The sequence below is a fragment of the Lycorma delicatula genome, chromosome 8, assembly GCF_047948215.1.
Source record: "Lycorma delicatula isolate Av1 chromosome 8, ASM4794821v1, whole genome shotgun sequence".
NCBI lineage: Eukaryota > Metazoa > Arthropoda > Insecta > Hemiptera > Fulgoridae > Lycorma > Lycorma delicatula.
Window position 1 is genome coordinate 43,357,291 of NC_134462.1, and position 22,173 is coordinate 43,379,463.

General features: G+C 29.7%; 1 protein-coding gene across 1 annotated transcript in view; it reads right to left on the reverse strand.

Moving 5' to 3' along the window:
* TrpA1 (Transient receptor potential cation channel A1) overlaps positions 1 to 22,173 on the reverse strand; it is a 202,612-nt gene that overhangs the window by 162,092 nt on the left and 18,347 nt on the right. The window contains exon 2 of the mRNA XM_075372580.1: positions 17,751 to 17,933. Within this exon, the coding sequence (XP_075228695.1) occupies positions 17,751 to 17,933 (183 nt within the window). The remainder of the gene's footprint in view (positions 1 to 17,750; positions 17,934 to 22,173) is intronic.

The following is a 22,173-nucleotide window of genomic DNA, read 5'->3' on the forward strand; positions in this document are numbered from 1 at the left end:
CTCCCCACATTTTTGTTTTTTGGTTTCCTGGGTCACGAAACGCCGAGAAATGCAAAAATTCCCAAATCCCATTTTCTACTGATTACCAAACTTTCTTTGCAGCATAGCTTTAGAACTATGCTATAAAAGTAAAAAATAAATTATAAAAATAATAATGTATTATTTTACAAATAAATAGAAAGTAAGAAAATACTATAAACGAGTATTTTTGCAACCTTTTTAGAATAATGTATAAAATACAAGTTGTCATTGTCTCAATAATATCAACGGAAAGAATTTAGCTTAAAACCATTTATAGTATTTAAATATTTAATTCAGATTGTCCTTCAAGACTTAATATATAAATTTACACAGGCTGGAGAGACAAAACCTACCCTAAGAAAGATAAAAATAGCATGAATCTTAAACAATCAAAGAAATATCCCCTCTCATGAATAAAATTTAAGGACGAAGGTAAGAGTTTAATGTTCCTAAGTTGGAAAAATTTCACAAATAGATTTTTAATAAATTTAAAATTCAAATAGGCTGTTAAGTAATTAGTCCACCACTACGTTGCTAACGATGAATTTTTGCAACACTATTAACGAAGTAAGTTATCCAACGATATATCCATATTTATTATATCGATATTTATAACCCGTGTTTTTCATTTTATGACCAGTTTCTAAGCAAATCTGAGCTACAACCGATTACTCAGATCTTCTATATTTAGAATAAGGTAAATATACTTTTATTTTAGATTTAATATATAAACGCGTATATATATATTTTTTCTTTTAATTTTTAAAAATTATCATACGTATTATAAGTGGCAGTTATTGTGTTTATATATAAATTTACAGATGCCCTCCATTCGACGGATTAATTTTATCTTTAGGGTTTTTGAGGACAGACGACAATTTCCTAGATGTAGTTATTGTTATGTTGTAGTTTAAAAATAACTCGTTTACCTTATTTCTATACAGAGAGTACTATGGAATGTTTGACTATGATTTCTCCAATTCTTCTTATCTAATGTTCTGAAATATGGTTGTTTGGGTGTTTTTACCCAATTTTTGTCGATTATTTTCTTTATGCTGACACTGGTCTTTCTATTAAACCACTGAGTTCAGTTTTATCTTTAATCAAATTCAGTTCACTTCGATAAGCCTGCTGACCAAGCGACACCCGGTTTCATTTGTAAAACATCGAATGAAAACCTGCCTTGTGTAGGATGAAAAATTCCGTTGGTTTCATACTAATAGATGAGCGTATTTTTTTCGATGTACGTTGAAAGTGATTTTATTATATTTAAGAAAGAGTTTTTAATTAAAAAATGTTAACACCTATTTAATTTCAGCTTCACGGTAATTTTAATGGTTTTATGATTCTGTTTAATTTTTAACAGAATGTTCAATATAATGGAAAGTATTAAAAAATAAATAAAAAAGTTAAATATAATCCTCGTATCTCAACAAAACTGTGAGAAAAGCTTGAGCGTAGAGATCAGCATGGACTAGTAAAGATGGTATGTAATTTTGGATATGCATTCAATCTAACCAATTATTAGTTTTTAAATTAACAGGGAATGATTATTTGATTTGTTTCAATAGCAGATTTTAATAAAATTTCATTTTAAATGTATTCCAAGTTTATTAATAAAAAAAAATGTCAGTTTTGTTGTTAGAAAATATGTTTTATCCTGATTGAATTCAAAATCCTTTTAGAATCGTTTTCTTTACAAATAAAATTCATCGCATAAAATGATCAAGTAATAGACCTTTTTTTTTTTGAACAATGGATGAGATGATGTACTTTATACACCACTTTAAAAATCCTGATCAAAAGAGTAAATAAGAAGAAATGTTTAAAATGCTCTTTTCAAAATTGAATTCTGAGCACTTTGACCTCGATGATGATAAACCTATTGATCACATCGAGAGAAAACTCATCCCAATTGTTTATTCTGATTTGTCGACTTTTCACAATAAATTATATTTGATAAGCTAATATTTAAAACGAAAATAAAAGTACGCACACATTTCTAAATCACATTTTCTTATAAATCCCGTTATACTGTTTAACGTAGAATATTTTAAATTGATTGATTATACCTTGCTTGTCACAAGCAAATGTAAAGGTCTATCTGCAATTCCTATGATACAAGTGATTATTTCGCAACGGTTTGTAACTAGTTCAAAAACAAATAAACGTATTTTTTTAACAGAGATTTTTTTTGGAAGAAAACTATTACATCTTAATAATATTTTTCTGCAGTATAATTTTTTAAATTAATTACGGTCTAATAGAAAACTATATTCAAAATCATTAGAATTTCTATAGTTTTAAATGTGAACAAAGAGTGTGTACATTACTAGCCGAGCTCGTTTCACTGTTTACATTGTTTACATTGCCTAAAATTTTCTACCTTTTTGTAAGTTAAAATCTTCCCGTTAGCCAGGGAGCTCTGCCCCCTGGACCTCACTGTGTTCATTAAATTCACGTTTGTGAGAATAATAATGATAAACTTAAAGCCTGTTTAGTTAATAAAAATTATTAGTGTATTCTAATTTCTTCAGAGAAAACGTTTGGTCAGTACAGGACCAGAAACTTTCATCGATCTGAAGACTATTTTTCAAAAGAGTCGGTCTCTATCTTAAAAATAGTAGTTATAGCTTGTTACCCGTCCTTCGTACGGGTAAAAATGTATTTTTCCCAGTTCTTAGCGTTACCCGACAAACAGCATTAGGAGGTGATCGTACTTCGTTTCTCATTTATTTTTTTAATTTTATTTTATGTTTTTAAGTAACCGGAGGCAGGTGCAGCCATTCGTGTCGCATATACAATAAGAGTATATGCGACGGAAATATTTTCTAGAGGTGCACAGTCAGGGATAGTTGTGCCCCACTGAAGTAACCGTAAAGGAACCGTTAATAACAATGATGTTCTTGTCCATAAAAATAAGTTAGACAAATAAATTTAGTCTGATCTCATACGATTAAACTGCAAACGAAAAGCGATAGAATATATCTGTGAAAGACTGCAGGAAATAATTAGACGCTAGCTTTCTGAAATGAATACAGACGATAACTTGGTTCACAATGATTTGGCAAATTTACTTAACCCTTTAAACTCGGAATTTCAAAAAAAATATTTTTGATGTACTCGCATAAAGATTACACATACCAAAAATCAAGTTGATATTTTCATCTGTTACCGAGAAATTAAAAAAAGTAGCAGGGTTAAAAAAATGCAAAAATCCATTTTAGCCCTTTAAACTTGGAATTTCAAAAATATTTTCTTAGTGTGCACTTTTACTATAAGAAGAATAAGTATCAAATTTTCATCGATTTATTTTCAATAGTTTTGGCTGAGCGTATTATGGATCCATCAGGAGATCTTGTTTAATAGGTACAGATTTTCATCGGTACAATAAAATATGTGTACGATAGTAGAAAAGATATTTAGTTTTGCAGAAAAACGGAAACAACACATAAAAGTTAAAATCTTACAAAAAAGATAGAAAAGTTTGTAGATGTAAAGATTGCTAACACAATACAATTGCTAATACAACACGGTGGAATAATATCGACTAGTTATCTTGGACGAGTAGTTCCAAACCGTAAAGTATTTTGTAGAATTTTTAATAATCTTCGTGAGAAGGGTTCACTTCGCAGCACTCATATTTCATCTTAACGTCAACCGGTACAGAGTGATAAAAGGGAAACATTCTTCAGGTGGTACAGCTTAGTCCTACATCGATCACGCGAAGGATTTGTACTCGTACACGACTCAACATTCCACTAAGTACAGTAAGAAGAACATTACATGCTCACATGTAATGTTGCGTCTTTATCATGTTCAGAAAGTTCTACACCTCCAGCTTGGTAACCATGTCAGACTAATGTCAGAATAATTATCAATTAATTCCGTTCATACTATTTTCGCACAAAGCTACTTTTACTCGTAATGGCATAAACAACACACGGAATTCCCATCGGTGATCTCTATAAAACTTACATGCTGTAGTTGAATAAAATTTCCAGTAACGATTTTCAGTGACCGTTTGATGTGACATGAATGACAACCAATTATTAGAACAACATGTCACAAGGAGAAAGTATCTGGAATTTTTAAACAAAGAATTTCTTACAGTGCTTGAAAATTTCCCATTTGCTAAACTAATTGAAGTGTACTATAAACTTGGTGCACCACCAACGCATTTTATGAATGAAGTAAGAAAATACTTAAATGAATAATTTACTTGTAAAAATCAAGGAAGTAAGGTCCGGTAATAAAGGTGGCCAACTTGCCGGACCAACTTGGCCAACTTGGTGGCCAACTTGAATTGAACGTAGAGGGCCGGCAAGTTGGCCACCTTTATTACCGGACCTTACTTCCTTGATTACCATTTATGGGGATGGATGAAATGCGAGGTATACAAACAGAAATTAGTACACATGATGACTCGCATTCTCAATGCAGTTGCCTTCATCAAGGAACGCGAAAATACCATTGGGTTAGTTCTGTCCTCTATGAGTTGGAATGCCGCAATGTTTCCGAAGCCCTAGAAGCCGTTGTGCGTGACTATTTTTCTAACTGCACGGCTCTGTTTAATGATGCGCGCCTAGTTGTGGAAAAGTCCGTGACCAGGGGAAGCCCGCAGGATCCGTTCTCGGTCCTCTGCTGTGAAACCTGGTTTTTGACGGATTACTGAGTTACGGCCCAGGCTTTCACCGATTACTATCTCCTATTAGTTCGTGGTAATTCACGATCGCAGCTAAAAGAAAGAGCGCAAGCAGCCTTGTCAGCTGCAGAGGGATGGATAGACAGTCAAAATTTAAAGATTTCTACGTGTAAGAAGAAGTAAGGGCGTAGACAAATTTTCAAACAGTTGTAACCTCCACATAAAGTTGTAACCACGTAAATTTGAAACAATCTCTGTTCAGCTTCCGCCTGGCAACTGATGACCTGTGTATCTGCGGGGAGGTTCAGTCGAATGTATATGTGATGTGTAACTGCCCCGCTTTTGGGGAGGCTAGAGCTCGGGCCTACCTGGAACTTAGAGGTCAAGGGGAAAATTGGCCACTCATAAGCAGCGAGTCAGTATGGCGTGAGCCGCACTGTCGGGGACAGTGTGGGAGTTCCTTGATGTAGTTACATTGTTCAACTGGCATCAATAATTTGCTTAAGGGAGGAATCTAATCGCATTGCTGGAAGGAACTACCCTTTAATTAGGATCGGCCATTAATCTATACATCCAGGCAGCTATAAAGGATGTGCAGGTACTTGCTGGAAATTTGTTACACAGATATGTAACAACTTTGGTTACTAAAATCACGCAGATATGTAATAACTTTTGATATTATTCTTAAATTTTAGATAATTTTGAAGCTGTACCCAAATGTATACCTCAAAATTTTGTCCTAACGGTTTCATTGATTTTTGTAATTGTCACTAGTAAAAAATTAAAATTATTATAATTATTTATTTTCTCTATTAAGACTAAAGATTTATTGCGAGTCAATGTTTATATTAATAATGAACTATGATTGTTTAACGATATTTATAAATGAACCGTATTTATTATGTGGCTCAGAATGAGATAATTTAGAGGAGCGATCAGTGTGATTAATGTAGTATTATATAGTATAATGACATTGATACTAACTGTTTACTATCCTTCTACGAAAAATAAATTTATCACAGTAATATGTTTTAATTAATACCCTTAATTAACGTTATTGATATAATCATTTAAGTCATTATTTTTAATGTGGACTAATCCAGATAAAAAAATCTGTTTCACCCTTATGCGAACACCACCGAAAATTTGATCTTTTTTTTTACATTTTCTGCTATAAACGTGTATGTTTTTCTCGCGTTTCATAAATACTATTTTTTGCGTATTGTTAGTAATTTACCTAAAAATGCCAGGTAAGTGCAATAATCTTTGTTCTGTGTGGGGAATTAACATTTAAATCTTAAAGAAAAACTATTGCTCCTTCGGTTAAAAAATCATATTAATTCCGTTTTGAGGTAAAACAAGGGATCAATTCAATATGGGTCTTTGAATCCTCTAACTGCTATAATTCTTATGTAACTTTATTAAGCAGCTGGCTAAGTAGAAAGCCACGACATATGCCTTTTGCTGTTCCTATGATGTGGTAAGAGCCTAAGAAGATTTCGACAGAGAGTTATTTTTGTGACATCATAAATAAGTTCAAGAAAATATTGCATATTTTATTCTCCGTTCAGCCGTAAGACTTAATCGACACAATGAAGAGTTACCTATATCAATTCCCCTAGAAACATGAAGTTTAAAAGAAAATGTTTACGATGAAGAAGGCTACGGTGATTTAGAAAGAAATGAACGAGAAAAGAAACGAATTTTCCAAGATAAGAGCACTGAACTCCACACAATTCCGCAAGCAGAACTTAATGTTCTGTTCATAAAATTAATTTATCAAAAATTCAGTCAAAATTACTATCTTTAAGTTAAAAAGTCTGGAACTTCTCGAAAATGGAATAAAAAACTTTGTTTCCGTGTTAAGCAGCAAGAATTTCGGCACCTATCCTTCTTACTAGATAATACAGTGTTCTACAATGATGTATATTCTTCATTTAATTTACTAGGACATCATCACAATCCAACGGAATGGCGGGAGGGACGGAATCGAGCTTGAAAGCCGCCGTCCATTAATGAAATGAGAAACTATCAATTCCTCTTACTTATGCTGTACAAATTAAGGAGACAATATGACGTTGATACTATCTGAAAAATATTCTTAGCAAATATGTGGATGTGAAGATCTAAAGGTAATAGCCATTTTATTAGAACGCAGCTCGGGTTTACGAAGTCCTGTTGTTTCTCATGAGAGTGGACATTAGAAACAGGAAAAACCACTGCATTAAATAAGATTCTCCGAAGAGAAAAGAACTCAGTGCTGGGCAGAAAAATATTATTTGTTAAGCCCTTGTGTATCCAAAGACTGTGTATATTCCATTATACTGTGTATACTCCAAGACTGTATATACTCCATTAAAAACTTGGTTTGATGAAATATTTTGTCAAAGCAATAAATAATAATGCCAGGATTTTTTGTAACTTAAGTGCAAGTTTACCAAGCTCAGGGAAAAATCGAAGTAGGAATATTTGTTGGATCACACGTACATAATATTTATTATGAATAATGAAAGGATTTTGAGAGGAGTTTGAATGAATCTGATACCCATGAAGGAGCATGTATCATATAAAAATATTGTCAAATCATTATCTGGCAAAAAGAAGGCAAAAAGAAGAAATGATGAGTGAACTTCATGAAAAATATAAAAAAGTGATGTAATATGTCTCTGAAAATACATATTCTGCATTTACATTTACATTTTTTTCATCTAATTTCGTGATTTAAGCGATGATTATCAGTAATGGAAACACACTACCAGGGAAAACAGAGTCCGAATTAGCTTGCCAATTATGTTGGAGATTGAAAAAGGATATTCCAGAGGCTAGAAATAAAGAAAATTGGATATTAGGGAAATATCATATTATAAGCAATATAATTCCTTAAAAAACTCAGGCCATCTTTAAATTAGTGTTATTAAAAACTCCTGCACTCCATTCAATTTTGGTTTTGTTACCTTATTGAATGTAATACACACCTAACAATATACACAATACACTCCTTATTGAATGCATTTAACAAATATATACATATATATATATATATATATATATATATATATATATATATATATATATATGCATTACATTGATTAGCATAACAGATTAAAAAAATCCCTTTCGGCTCGCTGGAAGGCGAAGATAGATTTAACCGGTGCTAAGTAGGGGATAAAAAATATTTCTACCTTAAAGTTAAGAAAAACTTCAAATTTACTCAATATGATAATGGTTCCATGTGAAAAAAAAGTTTTATATGTTTAGCATACGACAGGCCCGATTTTCTAACAATTACAGCAACATTTGGTCATCCCTTGCCGTAAGGGTTGGTCATATTAAAAATTGTGTCAGACATTAGTTTTAGGTAATATTTAGATAACTAACGATCACTTTAAACCGATTCGATACTGTGCCTATTAAGGGAGGTATGAATGTTTTTGTCTTCGAAACTCCGTTTTTCCACCCCTTGAGCCAATGGTTGGTGATATCAAAAAACTTTAGTTAGATAAGCTTTAGACCCTTATCCAAACAATAGTAGGAACTTAAGACGAATTCGATATTTTACTTAATAAGAAAATTATAGCAATATTTTGTTTTTTCAAAATAGCCCTCCCATTTCTACCCCCATGGGCCGATTTTGCCCATTAACGAACTTGACCGAGATTTTGGGTTGTTATATTTTATGTATCAATTTGAAAGTGATCGGCGCAAAATTACGGCAGTTATCGTGTTCACAAGAAAGTGAAATATATATTTATATAAAATGTGTAAATAAACTTGAACTGACGTTGGTTTTAGGGTCTGGGGGATGTGAAACGCGAAGATATGTGGAAATTTTGCCGGAAGTCGAATCAGCTACTCATTACAGTAGGTAGCTTTGTTATGAAACCTACCTAAAAACAATTATTTACTTAATTAATTCTATATTTACGATGTAATCTTTTAAAATATTTATAAAAAAAAGTGTTTTTTTTCCAGGAATAATTATATTTATTTTTTAAAATATATTTTTTAATATTTATTACCAAGCAAAATTATCATATAAGGTAAATATAATTTTAGTAAGATATAAATACAATTTATGGCTCTCTAGTTGTTCGATGAAAATTTAAGAAAGGAAATTCATTAATAATAATTAAAATGAAAGAAGAGGAGAAAGTTAAAATTTTCATCCATTTTCATAATACAAGTAATTAAAGTACATCAAAGCATATATTTCCAATGAAAAATTATTTTCTTATACGTTTAAAACAATAAAGAATTAAAGCATTTAATTAATTAAAGAATAAAGAATTTAATTAATTAATTTATAATTAAAAACAATAAAGAATTATATCATAAGTTTAATTGAAAAAGGCAATTTTTAGATTATTTTATAATTGATTAAAAAGAGGTTTTATTACTTATAAAACAAAGGAAGCTATTCAATAAGAAGCAAAATTCTTCTTTGTAACAAAATTAATGAATTTTAGATTAAAACTGAAATTCTGTACACTAATCAATAAGTTAGCATTATTAAATCATGTTTTAAACAAAAATACTTGAAAATTAATTTCTTAAAATTATCTAAAAACTGTCCATGAGACAATTTTAAAAGTTTATCCAGTGTTTATATAATATAGTATTTTATTATTCATAAAAAGAAAATGCGTGCGCGCGCGCTCATACAATTCCACGGGCCGTACACTTTTTCCATAGACTACCAAAAATCTCAGGGAAATTTTAATAGACCAACCACTATGGTTACCTGATGCAAAAATAACCCATTAATATATCGTTAATTAAAATTATTTATTAATTAATTACATCGTTGCTAAACTGATAAAGTAATATCACATTAATCCAGTCGAAAAGTTGTTACTAGATTTAGCTAGATTTTACGGTTAGAAGATTATAGTTAACTTATACTACAACTTCTAATAATCAGATTAGCTTTCTTGTTGAGATGTTACTACTGATCGGTCAACTGAATTAATTCAGGTAAATTACGCTAAATGGTTTGCATAATTTTTATATCGTATGGGATTAAAATCATAATAAAATATCTTTTGCGTTAAATTTCTTGATGAATTAACTGTTCATCTCAAATGTAATACACTAGCCTCGTTGATCTGTTAGTATGCCTTCTTTATAATACGACAAATAAGAATAAATAAATGTTAAGAATGTTTGAAGCTGAAACAGTATTAATATAAAATGTATAATATAGACAGTGTAAATAAATAAACGTATATAAATAAACAGTATAATTTAGACGATGCCTCAGTTAATGGTTCCTAGAAAATTAAAATATTTTTAAAAATTTTGCAAGACCGGCACTACAAATGGAATACAGTAATATTTAAGATGAATACTGATCAGGCTCCCTTGGCTTGATTAGCATTTCCTGGTCCTTCACAACCAAACCCTCAGATACATATTTTGATGTGTATAAATTTGTTTTATAATGGTAATTTAATCCCTATCATAAAAAGTCTCATTTTAGGTAGATTTCAAAAGAAAGCTACCTATTGTAACGGGTACCACATGATTCGACTTCCGGAAAATTTCGACATATCTTCATGTTTCACATCCCCCAGAGCCCAAAACCACCGTCAGTTCAAAAGTTTTTATATAAATATAATATATATATATATATATATCGTGTTCACAAGAAAGTGAACACGATAACTGCCGTAATTTTGCACAAATTACTTTCAAATTGATACATAAAATATAACGACCCAAAATTTCGGTCGAATTCGTTAATGGGCAAAATCAGACCATGGTGGTAGAAATGGGAACGCTTTTTCGAAAAAATAAAATATCGCTATAATTTTCTTATTAATAAAATATCGAATTCGTTTAAAGTTCCTATTATTTTTTAGATAAGGGCTTAAAACCTATCTAACTAAAGTTTTTTGATATCACCAACCATTGGCCCAAGGGGTGGAAAAATGTGATTTCGAAAAAAAAAAATACCTCCCTCAATAGGCACAGTATCAAATCGGTTTAAAGTGGTCGTTAATTCTTTAAACATTACCTAAAACTTATGTCTGAAAAAATTTTTAATATGACCAACCCTTAAGGCAAGAGATGACCAAAGTATTGCTGGAATTATAAAAAGATAGGGCTTGTCGTATGCTAAACATGTGAAATGTTTTTTCACATGAAACCACTGTCGTATTGAGTAAATTTAAGTTTTTCTCAATTTTAAGTTGGAAATCTTTTTATCTCCTACTTAGCACTGGTGAAATCTACCTCCGCTTTCCGGCGTGCTGAAAGGGATTTTTTAAATTTTATTTTCAAAAATCTTTATCAAAGAAAATTTAAGAAAAACGCAATTTGTATATATTTTGACGAATTCAATTAAACAAGTTATATTTATACTTATATAGTCAAACATTACCCGTGTTTTAATTTGTCTCCGATTTAAACAACCGTTTGTTTATGTAAAACTTCTGAAATTCGACAATTAAGAGAAACTATTAGTTATTTGGCCTTTTTCTTCGCCTTTCTTTAGAACTGACGTCATAGTACTTGTGATACTCTTACTGTTAATTTCCTCTAAAATTGTTATTATCTATAATTTTTTATTCATTTTAATCAGTATACCGATTATCAGATCTACTTCCTATTACAATTTTTCAATGCATAATACATTTCTCGAATTTATTCATTCCTTAAAATACCGATCGCGTTCAACCTTTAAAACAGAAATCCAATTACAAAAAACTGTAATTTAATCCTATCACGTTTAGATCCTGTCCACTTTTCGCTTCCGTTTATGTACTTCATATTACTGCATTCGAATTTTTCTTGAATAAAGAAGGTTTAGCTCACGTTTATACAAAATAAACATCTATTACAATATGAATACAAAATAAAATATACTACAAGTAAGATGTTGCAGATTACAGATAAAAATCATTGTAAGACAAAAGTTCTCAAAAATTTGAACATCTACCGTAAAACTTAAAAAACACAACTATAATAACAATTAAATAAAAATGTAAACTAAAATGTAGCTACTGAAATAACTTGTTTAACCTAGAGCTCGGTACGATTTTTTCACCAGTCGTTTAGATGGACAAATTATATTGGAAATAACTTTACCTCTTCACAGGGGAACAACGGCCCCTGGACAGCGGTAAAGTTTCAAAGAATAAGTTTTTTTCCGTATATCTCGAGAAATATGCGTCGAATAACAAATTTTGTTTTCCTTTCTAAACTCTAAGATCTTTTCCTTTAACAATTTTTTGCGAAATGAATAATTTTTGCATAAATTGAGAAAAAGCATAAAAGGTTCTTTACCTTAATGACAAAGAAACTTAGTTCAAGTAACACATTTACAAGTAAAGTCAATCATACAAGACAACTTCCTTAAATATTAAAATAAATTGCTTAACAAAATTCATAATATCAATTATGATTAAAAAAAAATACTTTTGGTGAAATAAACTCAGGAAATCAAATTGAACTTCATTTACAATAATTATTAATTACTAATTCATACATTACAACAATATTATTACATTATTTTGAAGTTTTGTTATTTACACGTTTACAGTATGATGAAAATTTGTCGATGGTGAAGATGAAATTTGTATGATGAAAATCATCTTAATTTTTAATGCTTAATTATGAACCGATACATAAATTTTTTAAATTCAATTTATAACGCTAATCATCGTTGCTATGTTCATATCGTCAGATCTTAGTTAATTAACAACAATTTCGAGAGAAAAGTAAAAAATCAAATGAAACATTATATTTTCATATCTTTTTAATAAATAAATTGCCAATGATCGTAATATAAAAACTCTAATTGACTTTGCACATTGATTTATTAATATTGGTTTAAGGAGAATGTTTAATGAGATCTATTAGTTAATGCTCTAGATAATAATTTTTCTAATTAGTGTACTTTAAATGTAATAAAAGAAAAACATTATAGAGCTTGGAAAAACTTTGTTCTAAAACTTTTTCATCCGACACATATTTCTCGAGATATAAGGAAAAACTATATATTTTTTTTGCAACTTTACCGCTGCCCGGGGGCCCTTGGTAACCCACTAGGTTGGTCTAGTGGTGAACTCGTCATCGCAAATCTGCTGATTTCGAAGTCGAGAGTTCTAAGGTTCAAACCCTAATAAAGGCAGTTTTATCAGGGATCTGAATACTAGATTCTGGATACCGGTGTTTCTTTGGAGGTTGGGTTTCAATTAACCACACATGTCATGAATGGTCGACCTGAGACTGTACAAGACTACAATTCATTTGCATTCATGCAAATGAGTATCATTCCCATTCATCTTCTGAAGGTTCGGAGGCTAAAAATAAAAAAAAGATGGCCCTTGCATTCCATTTACGTGTCTGTCCTTCAGGATTTTGTATCAAGTAACCATGTAGAACCTCCACACAAATAAGCAGACATTTCCAATGAAAAGTTTTAAAAAAATTAGTTTTTTTTTTAATTAACGGCAAAAAACGACTATTTTTTATGAGTTTTTCTCATTTTTTTTGGCAAAAACTATTGTTTAAAAAAAAAAGTGTTAAAGGTAAAAATTATGAAGGTTAAACAGGAAAATAAAATTTGTAACCGAGCATATTTCTCGAGATATACGGAAAAAGCTCATTTTTTGAAACTATACTTCTTCCCAGGAGCCCTTGGCCCCAGTTACGTGTCTAACCGTTGGGATTTCTCGGTACCCCCTCAAAATTTCTAATATAATTTCTCCATTTACACGATTGGTGGAAAAATCGAACCCAGCTCTCCGACTATTTATGATATAAAAGGATGTTAAAAATACAAATAATAATTTTGTCATACAATAATACAAAAATTCATTACGAAATGACCACTTTCTGTCTGTGACCAGAAATATAAGAAAAAAGTGCCTTTTTTATTTAGTAGTACAATAAAATTACAACGGAAAAGTCTGTAACTTAATTTCAACTCATTTAAAAGTAGTAAAATTAATATTAATCAAAACACAAAAAAAGCATTATTTAAACAAAAAAATTAAAATTTTCAAAGCTTGCATAAATGAATTAGAATAGAATATTATAAAAGTAATATTTTTTTCTTTATTACCAGAGTATAGGTTAATTAAAAATTTGTACATGTCTATTAATGCAAACAAAAAAAAAAAAAAAAAAAACAACAAGAAAATAAAACAAGTTTTTTTTTTTAACTTAACTCGTTAAATACGATTATGTATCATTTCAGAAAATCTTACCCACACAAGAATAATATTTTTGCCAACCAAAAAAATACAAAATAAAATATACCAGAAAAAAGGTGTTAGCGATATTAATGTTAATATTTTTCTTTAAAAGAGCAGAATTTTAATAATAATAGTCATAAAGATTTCGTAATTAAAACAAACCCAACCGTACATAACTTTCCCGACCTATTGATACGTTATTATTTCATATACGATCAAAAGATTTTAAAGATTAACGACTTAGTTACACAATATTCTGATTGCAATTATATTTATTATAAATTACTTAACACAAAGAAAATTAATAAAAGAATAAAATTTGTAAATTTTAAAACTTTATATAAATGACTACAAATATTTCTAAGATAAAAGAGCAAAATACAGTAAGAAATTTTTTTATTCCCGCATTTATAAGATTATTTTTAAGGGTAAGATTAAGAAGAGCAACCGAGAATGTATAAATAAGGAATATTTTTGTATAAAACAAATTTTGAGTATAAACCTTGTAAAAAAATTGGACAAATAAGCTGAAGGAAACTTGAAAATAAATGTTTAAAATTATTTGTATTTTGTGAAATATTATGGTAAAATAAAATTAAGGAAATGGAAAATCTAGATTGAAGATAGCTTAAATAAATGATAAGGAAGTTAAAGTAGAATTTTTAAAATTAACTAAGTCAAAAGTAAGAAAATTAAACGAGTTATTTTAAGAGAATGAAGAAATACAATCTCTAATAAAAACTTACTACAATAATTCTACGAAGTAAAATTCCATTATAAGAACTCAATTTAAACAATCGTTTTCTTATAGAACATATTTTAAGAACCGTTATTTTATAAAAAAAAGTGAAAAGTAAACAAGACATAACTAACAAAAGTGTTCTAAGATTACTTTTACAAAATAACAATGAAAATTAAGCGAAATACTGAAGTATAAAAAGATTAATAAAAAACCGGAAAAGAATTATAAAATTTTCTCGGCCCGGCCCTTATATTCAACGAAATTTTAAAATAAAAATAATCCAATAAAATTAAGTTATTAGGTAAAATTTTATATTTTAAATAAAATTTGTAAATTATTTGCCGTTTACAAATTAAATTAGTAGCATTAAGTTATTCACTTATAAAAAAATATTTTATTTATAGTCGCATCAACAATTAAAATCATTAGCGACTCATCAGGATCATATTTGTAAGTGAAACGTCCCATAAACGTGTAGTTTGCAACAAACTCATGCCGACCAATTCTGAGACGTATGTTTGATTGAAATCCAACCATCAAAGAACAACAGTATCCACTTCTAGCATTCAAATACATACGAAAACAACTTTACAAGGACTACGGTTATATATATGTATATTTGAAATCCTCTCTACAATTATCCCATTTTAATGAGTTTCGGACAGTTTTAGTTTTTTGGTTTGTAAAAAAAAAAAAAAAAATTGTATTTACCGTCCGATATTTTCAGTTTTTCCAAATCGTCTTGTTCACACTTATTAAAAGACTGAGAATATTAATAATATTATACTAATAACGGAGGACCAAAATAATATAAAGCCATTCCTGCCGCGGTGTAATACGTTGGTTGTAGTAATACCATACACTAAGTAATTGCCGGATTCATAAAATATGGATATGGAAATATGTACACTTCCTTTATTTACTTTTAATTTACGTTGAATTAATTAATTGATACATTAAATCATAATAGTTTCATACTTTAGTTAATACAAAATATATGTTATAGCTAGAACAGATATAAAATTAGAAATGCTTTTTAGTTCATCGTTTAAAGGAAAGTGAAGTCATAAGTTATTAATTGCTTAATAATAATAATAATAATTAACCTCAGCTGTTTCATTACTAAAAAAATAAGAAAATGACAGGATGTTTACATTTATCAAGAGTATGAAGAAAACACATGAATCTGAACATATTACTAAAAGATTGAGAATATTTAAATATTTATTTGATGAAAATTAGTACAACCATTCAGGAATTACAGGCACACAGAAACATACAACCACATTCCTACTGACATAGTCAAACAAAAAAAGATCCCGCTTTGTATCAAATTAAAAAAATCATAAAATTAACAAAGGTTACATTAAACGTTTTTTTAAGTTTATTAAATTAAAATACAAACGTATCATGAGCACAACAAAATAAATGTATTATTCATGGAATCCGCTCGTTAGTTTAGTCTATGACCTACACAAATATTAAATAAATATTTTAGTACTGCAATGAAATAATCTTTATATTTTTAACTTACAACTGTAAAAAGTATAATTCTTAAAAATATTAAAATATATAAAAACTCACGGTCAAATAAATCAATAAAAAATATCGTTTTTTCATATCTTAAGGTGGCTTTAAAACATGGATAAAAAGTATATACTTTTAGTTAGCCAAGTCTTTTTTCTTTTTTCTGTTTAGCCTCCAGGAAATATCGTTCAGATATTACTTCAGAGGATGAATGAGGATGATATGTATGAGTATAAATGAAATGTAGACTTGTACAGTCTCAGTTCGACCATTCCTGAGATGTATGGTTAATTGAAACACAACCATCAAAGAACACCGGTATCCACGATCTAGTATTCAAATCAGTATAAAAGTAACTGCCAATACTAGAACTTGAACGCTGGAACTCTCGACTTCCAAATCAGCTGATTTGGGAAGACGCGTTCACCATTAGACCAGTCCGGTAAGTTTAGTTAGCCAAGCATACAGACAGTGTTTTACACAAAACTGGCAGCTCTGACTGTCTGCTGTCTGAGGAATTCATGCACTCTAGAAAGTTCTTATTACTCCTTGTATATATATATTTATTTATTTTATTTTAGACTTAGACCTGATATTACAAAGATAAGTGTATAAATTCCATTACGAGTTTTTAATACAGTATTTCTTGAAGTCTAATTCGTTATGTGTAATACAAACTTGAAAGGAAGTTCTCGGTTATGAATTTTTGCTACGAAATTCTTGGAATTTGATCATTTTAAACTATCTTAATAAATTAATTATTAAAATTAAGGTTTATAACTGAATAAAACCCTCCCTCAATTGCTTGCAATTGAGTTATAAAACTCACAAACTAAAACGGAATTTTTAATATAGCAACGTGTTAAATAAGGCTAGAGTTAAAACCGCTAAATTAAATCTCCAAGCAAATACAGAAAGTCAAAAATTAAAATACACATGAGAAAATATATTAGAAACAAAATTCCATCTGAAATTTATATTAGTTTTATAATTGAATAAGTTTATTTGATAAAAAAATATAATGAGATAATTATAATTTAGAGAAAACCGATTAAAACTGTTTTCTAGAATTATAAATAATGAATAACATTTTAACTAAATTAAATACAAAATGTGTATTAGAATTTAGATTTTCCAACAGATTTCTATTAGCCTGAAATCTGATTTAAACAATTGATTACTTGAAAAACAATGAAATAACATTTCGAAGTTTTCTACCTTCAAAAAAAAAAAAAAAAATTATAAAGTAAACAAAGTAACTTTTAAATGAAGTAACGACGAAAGACAAGCTCAATTTAATTGTGTAGTTCGAATTTTGTCTACATAAAAGTTTTAAAATAAATGTCCGTAATAAAAACAATACTTGATTAACTCTGAAAAAATTCCACATTTCAATATTTTGCAGAAGTAACATTTTTGATAATATACTACGGTTAAATTATTAAAAATAAATTCATGCATTTGACAATGCAATAGGGATTTGATAAAACACGTTGGGAAAAATCTTTTCTTGATAAAGAAATATCAATAAGGATATAACAGAAAATAAAAATTTGATAAATAGAACAACAATAAAACAAGAAAAATATCATTACATTTTAATTTAACTTACCCTTAATATCCGATAAGGACTATCGGTTAAAAGACAAATTTCACCTTCAATACGTGATTCAGGACGGTCTGCTGGTTTTTCCTGTGAAACAGGGATCATTATATGTAATTCCTCTGATGATTCAATAAATTTCTTTTGAACTGATGTTGACTGTCGACGAACATTGTTAAAAAGCCGGTGTTTCTGAAAAAATAAAAATAATTAAAAAAAATTAGAAAACCTTTAAATCGAAAATTTAGCATAAATGTTTAAATATAATTTACCCAACACTCAAAAAAACAGTATAAAAAAACTCACAATAATTTCTCACAATTAAAAAAAAAATAATTTAAACAATAATTTAATCAGTATAATAACCTCTCAACGTGTTAAATACTGAAAAAAAAAGAAATTTATCGCCAGAAAAAAACTAAATTTACTTAAAAAAACAAAAAAAGATATTTCGATTAATTAATTTAATTTAACTGAAACGAATTTCATTCCATTTAAGTTGGATTCGTGATAAACAGGTAAAAGTATACTAGATCGTGAATACCGGTGTTTTTTGGTGGTTGGGTTTCAATTAACCACACATCTCAGGAATGGTCGAACTAAGACTGTACAAGACAACACTTCATTTACACTCATATATATCATCCTCATTAATACTCTGAAGTATTATCTGAACAGAAATTACCGGAGGCTAAACAGGAAAAAGAAAAGGTAAAGTATATTGATAAATGTTATTCTGAATATTTATGAAAAAATTAATTAAACCTAGTTTCTTTTTTCCCCCAAATTTAATTAAAATGAATGAAAATATTGCAAGTGGCTTCAGTTATGATAAAAATACTCTACTGATTAACCAGGTTGAATCCATATAATTCCGAGATGTCAGGTAGGCGCGGTTTGTTGATAAAAAAAATTTCTGAATATTTATGTATTCAGAAAAAATAATCTAACAACAGTTCTCATTAAATCTAATTATAGTTTATATAACTGCAATTAAAAAAAATATATTCATTAGCTTCTGTTTAATAATAAAAAAATATTTGTGATTAAATCCATTGGAAATGAGACATCCTAAGTAGGCGTGGTTTGTTAATAAATATGTATCACAGTTTGTTTTGAATAATATACGTAATTATTATATCTTAAATAACTTTAATTTTAGGTAACGTAAACACAAATCATTTATTTCTAATATAATAGAAATAACATAAAATTAATTACCTACAATGCATCTAAGTATTAACAGTACCTCTTTAAACGATTTACTGCAGCTGTTCAATACAAAATTCACTGCGTATATACGCCTAAGACATAAAAACACACAAGTGTGAATACAGCTTGTCAGTTTCACCCTTTCGTATGTTTTTAATAAGTCAAAATCTACTTTCACATTATTTATACTTTTCCTGTCTTCATAAAACGAAAATAAAAAAGTAGTGAATATAAAATAGAACAACTGAACATTAATATATATATATATATTACAGTTCGGAAAAACTTTTTTATTCCTAAAATTTCACTTTATTATATTTATCATCCAAAGATGTCCCAATTTAATAGACATTTAAAAACTATAATGACAAAGACGATCATAGATGTGTGATTAATAACGATCCAGTGTTATACTATTCGGGTCTGGGATTCTATTTATACACCTTAATAACACTGCAACTTCATGCTTCAGAGATGGCAATACATTGTAATTAAACATTTGTAACAGACATAGAGATTAATTTACAAAATATACTTAAAAAAAAATAAAAAGATGCCTGGCTCCTTACATATGTATATTCTTCGGAAAACTAAAAAATGTTTTTATTTATCTTCAAAATTATGACAGCATGACTACTTGGTCAGAAGACTGTACATTATTCTAAACGTAAAGCGATGTATGTGTGTGTGCGCGCGCGCGTATTTATAAATATATAATATAGCAAAACGCAGGCTGTACGAATATGTTTTTTTTTTTTGTCTTCAGTCATTTGACTGGTTTGATGCAGCTCTCCAAGATTCCCTATCTAGTGCTAGTCGTTTCATTTCAGTATACCCTCTACATCCTACATCCCCAACAATTTGTTTTACATACTCCAAACGTGGCCTGCCTACACAATTTTTCCCTTCTACCTGTCCTTCCAATATTAAAGCGACTATTCCAGGATGCCTTAGTATGTGGCCTATAAGTCTGTCTCTTCTTTTAACTATATTCTTCCAAATGCTTCTTTCTTCATCTATTTGCCGCAATACCTCTTCATTTGTCACTTTATCCACCCATCTGATTTTTAACATTCTCCTATAGCACCACATTTCAAAAGCTTCTAATCTTTTCTTCTCAGATACTCCGATTGTCCAAGTTTCACTTCCATATAAAGCGACACTCCAAACATACACTTTCAAAAATCTTTTCCTGACATTTAAATTCATTTTTGATGTAAACAAATTATATTTCTTACTGAAGGCTCGTTTAGCTTGTGCTATTCGGCATTTTATATCGCTCCTGCTTCGTCCATCTTTAGTAATTTTACTTCCCAAATAACAAAATTCTTCTACCTCCATAATCTTTTCTCCTCCTATTTTCACATTCAGCGGTCCATCTTTGTTATTTCTACTACATTTCATTACTTTTGTTTTGTTCTTGTTTATTTTCATGCGATAGTTCTTGCGTAGGACTTCATCTATGCCATTCATTGTTTCTTCTAAATCCTTTTTACTCTCGGCTAGAATTACTATATCATCAGCAAATCGTAGCATCTTTATCTTTTCACCTTGTACTGTTACTCCGAATCTAAATTGTTCTTTAATATCATTAACTGCTAGTTCCATGTAAAGATTAAAAAGTAACGGAGATAGGGAACATCCTTGTCGGACTCCCTTTCTTATTAGGGCTTCTTTCTTATGTTCTTCAATTGTTATTGTTGCTGTTTGGTTCCTGTACATGTTAGCAATTGTTCTTCTATCTCTGTATTTGAACCCTAATTTTTTTAAAATGCTGAACATTTTATTCCAATCTACGTTATCGAAAGCCTTTTCTAGGTCTATAAACGCCAAGTATGTTGGTTTGTTTTTCTTTAATCTTCCTTCTACTATTAATCTGAGGCCTAAAATTGCTTCCCTTGTCCCTATACTTTTTCTGAAACCAAATTGGTCTTCTCCTAACACTTCTTCCACTCTCCTCTCAATTCTTCTGTATAAAATTCTAGTTAAGATTTTTGATGCATGACTAGTTAAACTAATTGTTCTATATTCTTCACATTTATCTGCCCCTGCTTTCTTTGGTATCATAACTATAACACTTTTTTTGAAGTCTGACGGAAATTCCCCTTTTTCATAAATATTACACACCAGTTTGTATAATCTATCAATCGCTTCCTCACCTGCACTGCGCAGTAATTCTACAGGTATTCCGTCTATTCCAGGAGCCTTTCTGCCATTTAAATCTTTTAATGCTCTCTTAAATTCAGATCTCAGTATTGTTTCTCCCATTTCATCCTCCTCAACTTCCTCTTCTTCCTCTATAACACCATTTTCTAATTCATTTCCTCCGTATAACTCTTCAATATATTCCACCCATCTATCGACTTTACCTTTCGTATTATATATTGGTGTACCATCTTTGTTTAACACATTATTAGATTTTAATTTATGTACCCCAAAATTTTCCTTAACTTTCCTGTATGCTCCGTCAATTTTACCAATGTTCATTTCTCTTTCCACTTCTGAACACTTTTCTTTAATCCACTCTTCTTTCGCCAGTTTGCATTTCCTATTTATAGCATTTCTTAATTGCCGATAGTTCCTTTTACTTTCTTCATCATTAGCATTCTTATATTTTCTACGTTCATCCATCAGCTGCAATATATTGTCTGAAACCCAAGGTTTTCTACCAGTTCTCTTTATTCCGCCTAAGTTTGCTTCAGCTGATTTAAGAATTTCCTTTTTAACATTCTCCCATTCTTCTTCTACATTTTCTACCATATCTTTTTTACTCAGACCTCTTGCGATGTCCTCCTCAAAAATCTTCTTTACCTCCTCTTCCTCAAGCTTCTCTAAATTCCACCGATTCATCTGACAACTTTTCTTCAGGTTTTTAAACCCCAATCTACATTTCATTATCACCAAATTATGGTCGCTATCAATGTCTGCTCCAGGGTAAGTTTTGCAGTCAACGAGTTGATTTCTAAATCTTTGCTTAACCATGATATAATCTATCTGATACCTTCCAGTATCGCCTGGCTTTTTCCAAGTGTATATTCTTCTATTATGATTTTTAAATTGGGTGTTGGCAATTACTAAATTATACTTCGTGCAAAATTCTATAAGTCGGTCCCCTCTTTCATTCCTTTTGCCCAGCCCATATTCACCCACAATATTTCCTTCCTTGCCTTTTCCAATGCTTGCATTCCAATCTCCAACTATTATTAAATTTTCATCTCCC